Source organism: Magnolia sinica, chromosome 10 (assembly GCF_029962835.1).
Source record: "Magnolia sinica isolate HGM2019 chromosome 10, MsV1, whole genome shotgun sequence".
In the NCBI taxonomy this organism is placed as follows: Eukaryota; Viridiplantae; Streptophyta; class Magnoliopsida; order Magnoliales; family Magnoliaceae; genus Magnolia; species Magnolia sinica.
The window spans coordinates 79,381,098-79,395,553 of NC_080582.1; the positions used below are offsets into that span (position 1 = coordinate 79,381,098).

The 14,456-nt window shown below is 39.2% G+C and overlaps 1 protein-coding gene and 1 long non-coding RNA gene across 2 annotated transcripts; both read right to left on the minus strand.

Moving 5' to 3' along the window:
- Window positions 1-1,846: 1,846 nt before the first annotated feature.
- LOC131257556 (uncharacterized) lies at window positions 1,847-2,570 on the minus strand. The gene is made up of 3 exons (XR_009177497.1): window positions 2,403-2,570; window positions 2,282-2,312; window positions 1,847-2,178 (listed from the first exon to the last, which is right to left on the minus strand). It is a non-coding gene; the product is annotated as an uncharacterized LOC131257556 (long non-coding RNA).
- Window positions 2,571-2,918: 348 nt separating this feature from the next.
- On the minus strand, window positions 2,919-4,035 carry LOC131257558 (alpha-mannosidase-like). Its single transcript, XM_058258348.1, has 5 exons — window positions 3,682-4,035; window positions 3,467-3,586; window positions 3,295-3,378; window positions 3,136-3,207; window positions 2,919-3,003 (listed from the first exon to the last, which is right to left on the minus strand). Exons 1-5 carry the CDS (start codon window positions 3,706-3,708, stop codon window positions 2,950-2,952), a joined length of 357 nt encoding a protein of 118 aa, XP_058114331.1. The 5' UTR covers window positions 3,709-4,035; the 3' UTR covers window positions 2,919-2,949.
- Between the last annotated feature and the right edge of the window lie 10,421 nt (window positions 4,036-14,456).

Sequence of the window (14,456 nt, forward strand, 5' to 3'; positions counted from 1 at the left end):
GTCACATCAGCCCAATATAGAAGATAAAGGGAAAGCATATATCAGGTTGAAGCTGGGGTCGTGTTTTGCCAAGACTTCTAATTTCTATAGACCACCCCTGTTTTGATTACATATTAAGGGGCTCAAAAGGATGAATTCTCCAGTTGAAAACTTGTAAATATGTTCATACCACAAGTAATCAGCCTGCAAGAATTGGAAAATTTAGATTAGTCCATTCCATGTTATCAACAAATAAGGAAACAGTATCTACAAATATTGGAGATAAATTTATTATGTTAACATATTCAGCCATCATAAGAACATGCAGCTCACCAGTAAGGAAAGTATCATGATGATAGCTTTAATTAGGAAGGAAAAGTATTGCTGATATTTATTTATATATATATATAAAAAAAAAAAAAAAAAAAAAGAGTAAAAAAGAGGAAAAAAGGAACAGAAAAAGAACAAGAAGAGATCCCTAACAATAGGTTTAACAATTAGATTCCAAAGAAAGGCTGAAAAGAGGTCGCTAACAATAGATTTAACAATTAGATTCCAAAGTAAGACAGTACAAGTGGCAAGAAAATTGATAGTTCTTTTCTTTTTCTTTTTCTTAAAGATGGGCTTGAATCTGAGACCTCAAGACTGCCAAGCATTGAGCCATGGGCTTGCTACCCCGAGGACTTTGAACGTTGCAAAAAAAAAAAGGAAACCTGACATTGCAGTTTGCACCTCAACACCATTGCAATTCACAATCTCACAAGCTGCCACAGCGTCCTGCTTGCCAAAAGTCAAGACCCAAAAAACAAAATCATTTGTTGCACCATTTATAATGCTGATACAGCACATTGTGCAACTTGGCTGAGTCAGAATGAGTTCTAACAACTTTAGGACTCATCAGATTCAGGCATCTCTTTTGAATTGGACCCCCAACTATCATCTTGCATAGAGCCGATATCAAATCAACTTGGTATCAGACAATACTTTTAAAACTATGACAAGTTATCAATCAGGGTTGAAAATATTTATTCCTACAACAATTACTTTACAAGATGAAAGGAAAAAAAAAAAAAAAAAAGGAAATCACAGCCATAGAATATGGAGAGCACCTACCCAACATGAATTTCAATTCCCAAATTGAAAATGGATACTCAAAATCATTATGGTTGTAATTATCAATTCCCATGCTAAATTACTATAGTAGTTGCAAAAAAGAAAAGAAAAGAAAAACTACATTAGTTACCAACAATTTGTCAATCCAAGGTAACACTTCCATGTACGAATGATACACTTCAACCTGCATCATCAAACGCTCATCTCCTTAAGATTTTAACTATTAAAAAAAATATGTTCAAGATCATTTGTCATGTCAATTCATCCATTCAAGTCAGCAAACCATATTTTATACTAATTCAACTGTATTCTCATATGTCATGTATGCTTTTATGGCATGTAGAAGTATGGGAACTGGCTTCAAACTTCCAGAAACCCAAATACAGAAAACTAATTACATGAACATAAACATTACGAGGGTCATTCAACTCACAGGACGTTCATGGAAAACAACTTACCGGTTTCCGCTGCCGAGAGAGTACCAATGTTTCTATTGTGGCCAGCTGGATCCTATAATATTATGATAAATAACAAAAAATCAGTCAGCTCCATAATGTGTATGAGTTTTGGGTATGTGAAAACCATGTCAACTACTCAAGAAAAAGTAACATGCAAATAAGCCCAGGAAGAACATATGCTGTTACTCCACATGAAAACAGCTACCATGAGCCCAGGATACTGCTGGACTCTCCCAGCGAAATATTGTTCTTGCCCCTATTTTGTTGGCGACCTCCACTTCATCGAGCTTATCCATCCATATAACTTACTTTGGTTCTGCTCCATCCAGAATCAGGTCAGTGATTTGAACGCTCTCCATTGCATACAGCAATATATGCCATGGCTATCATACAGCTTGTTATCTTTGTAATTGAGGATTGGATTAGTAAGGTCTCTAAATCACCTTTACTCCTTTAAACATATTGCAGCCAGGAACATACCTTTACCATGCACACTATGGAATGCAAAGAGAAGCCGGGCTCTTCGGCTCGATTTGAGTGTCGGTCCCTGATGGGGTCACTGAACCTTTCACATTCGACTATGATCGAAGCATTTTTTATGGATTTGACCTTCAAGTGGCTGAAATTTCTGTCTTGCACAAGAAAAGACTAATTGTTGGCATTATATTTCAAAGACTGCTGCCTAATAGCCTAGTGGAAGAAAAAGCATCACTTTGGATGAAAGGTGTTACCTTGCAGAGATGGTGCATGAGAGTCATCTTGCTGTTCAGGGCACGTGTGTCAGTGAGTTTAAGAGTTGGCAATTATCATTAGTTTGGTTTCTAGGAAGCTTTGTCAAAGAAATGTACTTACCAAAGATCACATGAATCACAAGCAATTAACGTGTCAAGAGTTAAACCTTCCTTGATTTTCACCAGTCCACTTCTTAACTTGCAACCATCACCATCCAAACAGATAACTGCCTACAAGTTAATAGTTATATAAAAATCAGTGGTAGACAATAATTTTCCATTCTGGATAGCTCCACCAAATATCACAGAACTTCAACTGTTAAAAATGATTTGCCATTCAATCGAAAAGAAATAAATGATTTTCCATTCTGGATAGCTCCACCAAATATCACAGAACTTCTAGTGTTAAAAATGATTTGCTAATCTGTTGTATGACTATTCAGTACCTACATTCTTTGGTCATATATTGGCTCTTATAGTTTTTTTTTTTTTTTTTTAAAGAAGAAGAAGAAGAAGAAGAAAGGCAACAATATTCTAAAGTTGAATAGAACTACTTCCAAGTTTCCACCCAAGATTGAAGGGCAGTTTGAATTTTGTCCTTGTGTGTTACCTTGAACATAATGGATAAACTTGTCCGTTTGTTTGAACCAAGAGTCAGCATATTGGTACTAAAGATCATCACCCATTGTCCACATGATGTGATTTGTACGTGTCACATTTTCCTGTTCATCAAAGCCAAATAAAATTACAATAGAGGGAGTGCATAGAAGTATTAGATTAAATGCATGGGCTGCATTGTACTCTTATCAGAAACCACTAGGACACTTCATATGAAGAGTACACAAAATTCTTACTTGAGTCCTAGCCGCATCAATGAAATCATTTATGCATTGTTCAACATTGTAGTCATATAGACGAGGATCATCCTACAATTGTTCCATGATAGCAATGAGGAGATACAGTTGCAACAAAATCCAGATGAGTACATGAGAACTGTCATAAGAAGTAGGTACCTGTATAGGTGAAGATTCATCATTGACTTCAAAATGGAAACCATTTGGAGGACTATAATGAACAGGAAAGGCACTTGTGAAAATCTGGTGGTTGGACAACATGATATGTCAGCAAACTATAGAAATTTAAAATAATAAATAAATAACAGAACAAGAACTTGAAGTCTCATACCTGAGAAGAAGAACCAAAAGTCTTTGACCCACGCCATATAACTTCAAGTGATTTATCCACCTTAGGCTTTGCCCTGTCCTGGTAATCAATCCTTGCAAAGTATGGAGAATTGAAACCAAGCTACAAGAACAATATAACCAATCAGATAATAAGTAATTTGTTCAATATACATCTGAGAGTATTCACAGATGGATTTTTTTACATGAGAGAAGTACCAGATCCTGATGCATCATGACATCCATAATGTCCAGATGCGACTGTCTGTACAAGTTAGATCCATGTTTCTGTGATCCAGACCACTGACTTGATGGGCCGTACAGTGCAAGGAAGAGGCCTCAAAATCTTCACATCAAAAGATCCTAGCCTTCCAATCTTTAGCCTTTTATAGCCTTTTTTTCCCAAACAGTTGTTGCATTTCTTCCAATCTGTAAGAACTTAAGGCATCCCCATCCACAATGGAGCCCACCATATCAAAATTCTGGATATCTAGCATAAGCCCCACTTGTAAACACTGGCGTAAGTGGCGTACTGGACACTAGTCATGTCATGATGCATCAGGATCCTGTAATGCTCTTAAAAAAATAATAAATAATAATTTAAAAAAAAAATCAGTAATAGTGTTTGACATTGGTGTTGAGATGTGGAGCCACATCTAGACAAGGCTGCTCAACTAGTCGAGTGCCCTGCTCGACTGGTCGAGGGCTGGCTCGACTCAAAGTCCAGCAATGAATATTGATTTTTGGTCTGTGGTGCTCGACCGGTCGAGGCCCATGCTCGACCAATTGAGGGTCCGCTCGACTAGTCGAGGAGCCTGCTCGACCAGTCGAGGTTACGCAGATTCGTTTTGCGGATTTGATGCGGACTGCGGAAATTTGAGGCGGTTTCGCAAGGTTGCGAAAGGGAAGTTGTCTAAACTATAAATAGGGGTTCCTAAGGTTATTATAGGATATGAAAAAGGATTTTCTAAGTTAGGCTAAGGGTTATCTTTGTGCATGGGAGCATCTAGAGGTTAGTATATTGCTTGTAATCTTCATTTTTTCTTCATAGTGAAAGTTTGCATTCGTGGTTTTTTACCCTTGTTGGGGTTTTTCCACGTATATCTTGTCTTGTGGTTTATTTGGTATGGTTTGATTCTACTTCTAGATTATATTTCTTTCTGTTTATCATTTGTGGGTGAGACCGGAGATTGGATCTCGGTTCACTGCGTTGTTGGCGTGCTGTGCAACAATTGGCAATAATATGTGGCTGATGGCAACACAATCATCATTAGAGGAAACAGATATGCATTGACAACAGATTAAGACCACATACAGTGAAGAGTAGAAACAAGAAACTATATGCATAGAACTGTTTTGTGCTTTGTACAATTTACCAATAAGAGAAATATGCTCAGCTGCAAATAGTAATCAATCAGTTCAACCAAGTCAAAGATAACCCCTCAATCTATTTCATAAAAGCATCTCTGTTTCAAGTTGAAAATGTCATACATGAGCCATCATTTTTAATTGAGCATGACATTGAGAATTCTTCAGAAAAGACAACAGAAAAAATAATAATAATAAAGAGATCTTGGAGCTTAGCTTCAGTTGGATTTTGCCAAAGAGATCTCATCATAGTACACAACTCTTTGGTAGTGATATAGCCTACATTAAAGAACATCAAATTTATATTAGCAAAATACTAGTGTTGCAATTATAATTCAAATACCACACAACTACATTTTAACTGTTGATGCAAAAGTCTCGATAGCAAAAAAAAATAAAAAATAACAATCACTCTTCTTCATTCAATATCTCCAGTTGAACACTTGCCAAATCCGGCACTTGTCTAGTTTCAAAACATCAAAGTGTGTCATATCAAAGGGTGCTATTGGTATTGCTACCAATGTTATAGGTACCGCTGAGCTGGAGATAGAGATAATATCGGGGATAGTTTGAAAATATCGGGGATACAACCAAAAGTTTAGTGGTCTCCTACGGTATTTTGATCCACGGCACAAAAGCACTACTGATTTGTTTTATTTGCACCTGTGGAAGTTCTAGAAGAAGAAAATGCACACACGACAATTGGAATTAGGCAAAGAAAATGCAGTGAATCCAATGTGGAGGGCATGAAGCCTGCTAAAATCAGGATTAGGCTTAATCCCGATTTTGCATCATCACCTGCCCCAACAGCCCCAAAACTAACATGATTGCAATCTAGTGTCCAGTCCCTTTATGAGAATGCTCAGGAAATTACAATTTGGTCATTTCTACTTCAGTAAGCTAATAATTAATAACTGCAGCTCAATACAAAGAGTTCATTTTACCTCTGCACGACTTGAGATCCAGCATGTCACCACCCACTGGGGCCAGGCCAACAGGCTGATTGGTCTAATAATCAGAACTGTGCATGTTGCGAATTCTATGTTACATGGGCCACCATAAGATAATTACTATGAATTGATGATTGCAACTATCACTTTCTGGAGATAATTTAGAAACAGAAAGAAAATTCTCAATGGATCTCATTCGACTCTAAAAATCAAACATTAGGATCATCACTGAAGTGTGACTAGCGGACAATAACTTATTTGTGGAAGTAAAGAGAAAATGGGTGGTACCATCTCAGCACATGAGCCCCAGTGGGTGGCAACACAAACTGGATCCTAGGTTGCAACAGACGCAAAACAAACTCTAGGAAAAGTCCATTCAAAATACAATCTCTGAGCTATCAGATCGATGATTGCAGCAAGACGAAAGATGGTGACGGAAATGAAGAATCAAATATTTGTAAACATTCTCACAACAAGCATATGGGCGGTTCAAATCATCAGACCATCTCAGCACGTGAACCCCAGTGAGTGGAGACACACCCTGGATCCTGGGTGGCAATAGAGTCAAAAACAAATATGTGAAGAGTCCATCCAAACACAATCACTGATCTATCAGATTGAGGATTAAGGCAAAACGAAAGCTGAGGAATCCAAGATTTCAAAACATTCTCTATAATGGAATTGATGGAAACACAAAAGAGAAATGAAGAGAGGAGGAAAGAGGACCTGTTTCTGGGTATCATCATAGAGGAAGGAGGTTGAGAAAAGGAGTAGCTGTTGCTGCTGCATCTTGTTGTGGAGGATGGCAAGAGACCTCCTCGCAGCAGAAAACCCCTGCATCAGCATCATCATCATCATCCTGTCTCTGTATCTCTCTAGAAAAGAAAAGGGATTCTTCTACGGGTGTAAATCTGGTGTTTCACTGCTTTCATGAGCTGTAATTAACAAGAAAATGGCAATGGATTTCAGGTGAGATTTTTACCTGAGTTTTCTGAAGAGAGAGAGAGAGAGAGAGAGAGAGAGAGAGAGAGAGAGAGAGAGAGAATTTAGCTCGAGAATTTTTCCTTCAACTATCAATCGGACGGAGGAGAGCGCCATCCCTGGACATGCGGACAGTGAGGATGTTAGGAGAGGAGGGTTTGGGTTGGGGTTGAGAAGGAGAGAGGGAGAGAGAGGGAAAAGGAAGGTTGAGGAAATGGAAATGTATATATGAGATGTTAGGGTTTGAAGAGGAGATTGGAGTTTTGGTGTTAGAGTGTAGAGAAGAAGAAGAGCGGGACGAACAGGAGGGCAGAACGACCTAGACCGGAGATTTGAAGAGAGAGATGCGAGACGAGAGATTGAAGAAAAGGAAAAAGCAAAAGAGCCGTACGTGGAAAGAGGGTACAGTCCCTGCATTCAGAAACGGTTTAGAACCGTGTGCAATTAGAAACGGCTTAATACCGTTTCTGAACCAAAGCACTAGCCGTACCTAATAAACAATTTTGGTGTAGTGATGTTTATTTTCCATCCTACCTACTCATGTGATCACATAGGCATGAATGGAAGTAAAACAAAAACATCAACTTGAGATTGAAAACTTTTGCACATGGGCATTTGATCCCCGCTGTTGTCCTCTTGAGCCTTGGATCTGCTTCAATTTTTAGCTTATATCCTAAAATAATATGGAAAAGTGGATGGATAGTGTTGATAAATTCATACATTACAGTGAGCCCCATAGAGTTCCAGCCAATTCCGAGCTTAGGGTAGGCGGGGGTAGTACCTAACCCATGTCCTTTCGGGAGAGGAAGCGCGAGTTTCTTTTACCAGGAGCCCTTGCAACAAAAAACTGTGGGGCCCACTGCAATTTTTGTGTGATCTCTATTCCGTCCATCATTTCGCTAGCAATCTTAGGATCGATGCAGATCACGTGCTGAGTAACTCAGCATGCTATAGTATTGAGTAAACTGGATTGAAAGTGTTCTTGCCTCTATCATTAGCTCCAATAGTCCTTGTTTCTTGGTGTTTCAATCACCTTTTAATGGCTTCTTTAATGTATGTGCCATAAAGTTTTTAAAGAACAGAAATGGTGAATTAGGTGAAGGTACGGAAAAAGAGAGATTTGAACCCTCGGTAAACAAAAATGTCTACATATACTAAGCCTTGGACCACTCTGAGGGGCCCATTGTGATGTATGTGCCTTGTGCACATTGTTCATCCATTTTTTTCAGCTCATTCTGGGGCATGAGCCCAAAATTAAAGCATATTCAAAGCTCAAGTAGACCACACCAGAGGAAACAACAGAAATTGGACACCTACAATTGAAAATTTATTGAGGCCACAAAAGTTTCGGATCAAGCTGATATTTGTGTTTCTCCTTATCCATGTCTATACGACAAATAAACATCACTATTGGGCCCTAAGAAGGTTTCAACGGTGGACATCATTTTCCTCACTCTTTCTTGTGGTGATCCCATGAGCTATAGATATGCTTCAATTTTGAGCTTATGCCCTGAAATGGGCAGGAAAAGCTGATGGACAACGTGGGAAAGACACATACATCATGGTGGGCTCCATAGAGTTTACTATGCACACTGTGTGCATGTTGATTTACTAAGCTCGTAATCCACTTCATGAGCCCAAAACCACATTAAGCAGCAAATGGCGATGATGGAAAAATCCACCATTGAAACCTTCCCAGGGCACACTGTGTTGTTTATATGCCATGTATCCAATCTGTTCATAACATGATTCCCACATGGATGAAGGAAAAAGAACAAATACCATCCAAAACTACTCTGGGCTCACATTGTCATATATTGGGCTATTTTGGGCTGTTCATGGATGACACCCATGCATACGGGATGGTATGTACCAACTTCAACTGCTACTTTAAACTTTAGCCTAAAATTATAAATTTATAACTTTTTCAAAATAGTAAACTCATTTTTTAACTAATTGAAACTTTTTCATATCATCTAAACAAGACTAGATAATGTAACTTCTTCAAACCCCAAAACACCCTAAAAATAATAAATTTTATAACTTATTGCAATAATAAATTTTAACTTAAAAAACTCAAATTTAATTCTATAAAAAAAACTTTATTTTAAAAATCACTTTTAATCAATGCCTTTGACATTGGCCATGACGTGGAGCTTGCTGAGAACTTTTCAATCTGATATGTTTATACATAGTCGCAAAGTTATAAATGCCGGAAGTGGTCATGCATGCTAAATCCTTGGATAGAACTTTTTAAGCTGATTTTATATATATATATATATATAGATATATATATATATATATATATATATATATATATATATATATATATATATATATATATAATAAAAAAAAATTGAAGCCGAACATGATATGGATCCCGACTTTTTCCTACATCAGTGGCATCATGTAGATCACACGAGATGAAAACTAAGATAGTTGATTCATGAGGATTTCATCCTTGAAATCAATCTACAGCTGGTCTTGCTTCACATATGTGTGTAGCTAGCCTACCTGATGAGTAACTTGTTCTGATTTTGCTCTATGTGATCTTTATGGTGTGGTCCACCCTTTTCACAGCTTGGTGTGTACCCACTAAGTGATGCAGGGAAGGACGTGAGTTCGAGCATCGTCTTCCTCAAGAAGATAACTATTCCGAATCCATGGAACTTCTCTGCATTCCTCACAGAGACTTCTCGAATCCACAAGGAAAGAAAGCAGAAAATAAAAAGAAATTCAAATAAATTCGTAATTGATTAATGAGTGAATAAACACGAGTTCACAACCCTTTAAATAGGGGTACCAAGCAATGAGAAAGAAATCAGAATCAAACTACAACTAAAACTCCTAGTATTTGCAACTTACTGTAAATAGTAAACTTACTATTTATAGACGGTCGTGATATCGTTTTCGGCCAAAAATAGTAAGTGTCCTATTTGGCTTCACCAAACCGTTCTCCTAATTTTTCTAAGCTCTTTTCACATTGGATGCAACTCCTAAAGCCCAGCAGATGAAGAGTTATAATCAAACTAAAACTTACTATTTATAGTAAAAACGAAATTTAAATAGGGAAATGACCGTCGATCTGGTGGTATTTCGTAAATCTGGCTTAGGCAACCCAGCGTAGCAGGGTTGGCTGGCTAAAGTACCTCACTCTACCCCAAAATCATATATTTTACGTCAGATAACTCATTCCGGATTGTGAGATACGCCCGATTCAAGGTCCGATGGTCTAGATCACTTCTGTCGTCGACCAGCCCTTTTCTGATCCATCTTGGCCATGTAAATATCTGCGACCCGCTCTACATTACTAAGTAACACATTAGAAGAAAATAATGAACTTATTTGTTAAGTTAGCATACAACCTCATACGATATCATTACTTTGTCATGCATGTTTAGCTTTTATTGTTTTTATTAAATTATGCTCTATTTGCAATTCCTCAATTTACAAACTGTGAAAAATGGTGGAGATATCGTTGGGATCTTTTAAAATGCGTCTCACATCATCAAAAGTAGGCATGCAATTTCATTGGTGAAAGATGTATAAAGGAACAATTTTCTGCTAATGAAAGATTTACACTACAAATCGTATGATTTGGTGGAATCTAGGCTTTTTTTCTTATTTGTTTGTTTTAAATGATCCATTTTCTCCTTCAAAATTCACATATTTGAAAAGATCTCTAATATTGAAATCTCAAAGTGCAATTATCTAACCATGAGAGATGGCCATGCGGTTACACAACTGCTATAGCAAATGGGTAGATAGTTACCCAATAAACTACCATGACATATATTTCTAATCGAGGTGGGGCGAAAATATGTTACTGTTGGGATTTTGGCCTGCGGAATCACACAGATCTAGATCTAGGATAGCAATCCAATAACACCAAGCACACACAAGAGAACACAGATTTAATGTGGAAAACCCTTGCGGGAAAAAACCACTGCACAAAGCGACAGATCTCCACTATGAAAATAGAAATTACAAAGAAGGAGGACTTACCTGATTCGAACAACCTCGAATCTCACCCTTGCTACACCCTTTAGAAACCCTAAAATCCTTTTTGGAACTCCTTTAGAAAGCCTTAGAATACGTTAGAATAGCCCTAGGGACCCCTATTTATAGTTTAGGAAACTTCTCTTTCGCACCCTTGCAAAGGGCGACATAGAAATCTGCAGTCCGCATCAAATTCGGAAACGAATTTGCGTGACCACAACCGGTCAAGCGGCCTGCACGACCGATCGAGCGGACCCCACAACCGGTCGAGCATGGCCCACGACTGGTCGAGCACCTCGGACCCAAAAACTGATACTCGCTGGAGTTCGAGTCGAACAGGCCATGACTGGTCGTGCAACTCCCATGATCGGTCGAGCCAATCACTCGACCGGTCGAGCATAGTAAAAAAAATTCAAATTTAAGACATCTGACAACAATCTCCACTATGTCTTCAATCTTCAACCATGTAGTTTCTTGACCTCTTCTCTTATTTCTGTATTGCATCATAGCTTCTCGTGCACACTCCGTCCTTCTTTTACATCATCGCCAAGCCCAGAGAAGTTACACAAGACTTCAACTTCTCTGCAGGAACGATCTAGGTGAGCATTATGCCAGATCAAAATCCACAAGCTCAACCACCTTTGCTCCTGCCTTCTCAAAAGAAAAGACATAGCCTTCTTATCATCTCACCACTATCCAATATTGCTTACTGGGGTACTTGCTCACAACACTAATAGCCTGTGAAATAATCGATCTAATGCAAACCATGGCATACACTGCCAACCGCATTCGAATAAGGTTCATGAGATATCCTGCTTTTCCTCATCTATTTTGGGACATGTCCTGAGAAAAACTTGAGGAGAGACGTATAGGGAACGCTCTCCGGATTTACCTGGCCCATCACATCCTTGATTAATACTTACATACAAGGTATTCCTCCTATAATTACCAAAGCCTACTCCTCCTTCAGTCTCAATGCTAAGAACCATCTTTGCAGCCCCCTCAATCCTTCATCCTGAATGTCCCACTTAACCGAGTCTTCAGTATATTGATTTCAGACATGTCATAATTGGCGATCTACATGTCATCAATTCCTGACTCACCATGAAGGAATCAAACCACTGCTTAGGCGACAGGTCAAATCACGACCTCCTGCAAAGTCTTTTCTCAGCCCCTTTAACTTCGAACCGCTCTGGTTGCTTCATGTAGATCTGCTCTTCACTTTTTCTTGCAGAAGTGCAGACTCCACATCCATCTTTCCAGCTTAAGATCACATTAGCCAACCAATGCCAATCATAGATCTAATAGACACCTGCTATACCGTCGGCGCGAATTCTCTGAGAAGCCGATCCCTTCTCTCTAAGCATAACCCTTCGCTACCAACCTCGCCCTGTATTTATGTTGTATCCTCTTGAAGATCAACCTGCATCCAACCGCTATCCGGCCCATTGGAAGCTTCATCCGCTCCCATATGTCGGTCTGGTACAAGGAATCCATCACATCGCCCATAGTCACCTTTTACTTCTTAGCACCAGGCTTACCTAAAGTCATCTAAATAGAAGATGAATCCCCTGCGATATTAGAGTCGTCCATATACCTTACCGATATTCTACGGTTATGCCGTGTGATTCTTCTCACAGGTAACTACTTCACCTGCTCTGTAACCCTGTTCGCGCGTCTTAGCCTTCCTGCCCTACTCGCTCATATGGCCATGCCCAATATGCCACATATGTGCAGAGGTGGAATCCGCTACATCCACTGCAGCTCCACCTTTTGAAGTGCTCCCGATCAACCTATACATGTTACCGAGTCGTTGCGCTTTCATGATTACCCGTGCCCCCTTGAATACCTTAAGAGCACCATCAATATCTGTGTACTTGCATTCTTTTGCTTTGAGTATACCAAGAGAAATCAGATTCTGCTTCAAATCAGGAATGTGCTTGACATCAGTCAAGGTACGCTCCACCCTATCAAATATCCTGATGCGTATCGTACCAACAGCCACAACATTACAGGCAAAGCTATTGCCCATAAACACCTATCCACCGTTGCACTCCCTGTAGCTGGTGAACTAACTCCGATGAGGAGTCATGTAAAAAGATGCCCCTGTGTCTAGCATTCACTCGTTCTTACGATCATTGTATGGCCACTTGATAGTAGACATAGACAAAACATTACCATCACATCCACTCGATCCATCAGACGTGGCAGCATTGACCTCCCTATATGAATCCTCAGAATCTTCTCTCTTCGATTTAAGATTTTCATAATCCTTCTTCACATGTCCTTCCTTTCCATAGTTCCAACACTTTATCTTTCCTTTGCCCTTACCCTTGGATTTGGATTTAGAACCTGAAGAACATGTACCTTGTTTAGAATTCCTACCCCTTGTAACCAGTGCATCAGAAGATATCCCCATGTCAATGTTAAGCTTTCTCATAGCCCTCCCTTGAAGAGCCGAGATAACGGTGTCGACACTCAGGGTTTTATTCGTGCTACACATAATGTCTTTGAATGCCTCATAAGACGCTGGAAGAGAATTCAGCAACATACATGCCTGTTCTTCATCTTTCATTACTTCCTCTATATCCAGCAATTTGCAAATCAATTTATTAAAGTTGCTGATGTAAGCCTCAAGATCTCCACCCTCTGTTATCTTGAAGTTATACCACTGCCGCTTCAAGTGCAAGCGATTTTCAGATGATTTTTTCGCATAAACATCCTCCAATTTCACCCATAAGTTAGCCGCGGTTTCTCCTTCATGACGTTGTAGAGAACCTCATCCATGAGACATAAACGGATCGATGATAAAGCATTCTTATTAAGAGTATTCCACTCATCATCAGTCATAGTAGACTTCCGCTCCTCAAGAGCACCATCTTCGCCTTGCTTGATTAAGGAACTTATCATCTTGATCTTTCATAACTCAAAATTATTTTTTCCTAAGTACTTCTCAATCTCATACCTAGTACTTCCCATTATTACTAATCCCTTAGATTCATATATGTGCCCTAATGATTTCTTTGATATCACTTGTTGGGATTTTGGCTTGCGGAATCACACAGATCTAGATCTAGGGTAGCAATCCAATAACACCAAGTACACACAAGAGAACACAGATTTAACGTGGAAAACCCTTGCGGGAAAAAATCACGATACAAAGTGACAGATCTCCACTATGAAAATAGAAATTACAAAGAGAGAGGACTTACCCAATTTGAATAACCTCGAATCTTACCCTTGCTACACCCTTTAGAAACCTTAAAATCCTTTTAGGAACCCTTGTAACTCCTTTAGAAAGCTTTAAAATATGTTAGAATAGCCCTAGGGACCCCTATTTATAGTTTAAGAAACTTTACTTTCGCACCCTTGCGAAAGGCGATACAGAAATCCGCAGTCCGCATTAAATTCAGAAACAAATCTGCGTAACCACGACCAGTCGAGCATGGCTCATGACCGGTCGAGCACCTCGGATCAAAAAACTGATGCTTGCTGGAGTTCGAGTCGAGCAAGCCACAACTGGTCGTGCAACTCCCACGATCGGTCGAGCCAGTCACTTGACCGGTCGAGCACGGTAAAAAAATTCCAGATTTAAGACATCTAACAACAGTTACAGTTTCCACAGGCTCATTGACGTCAATATATGGGGCTGTACACGAATTGAGTTAGCTCGGTTAGCTCGCTCAACTTGACTCG

Bases quoted from the DNA above. Each gene is read 5' to 3' on its own strand.
- LOC131257558 (XM_058258348.1), bottom strand. From the start codon at position 3,708: ATGGATGTCATGATGCATCAGGATCTG. The intron at 3,379-3,466 runs GTATGAGACTTC...TCCAACCACCAG, and splicing joins CTTTTGGTTCTTCTTCTCAG to ATTTTCACAAGTGCCTTTCC. The intron at 3,004-3,135 runs GTAAGAATTTTG...TTTGATGAACAG, and splicing joins TTGATGCGGCTAGGACTCAA to GAAAATGTGACACGTACAAA.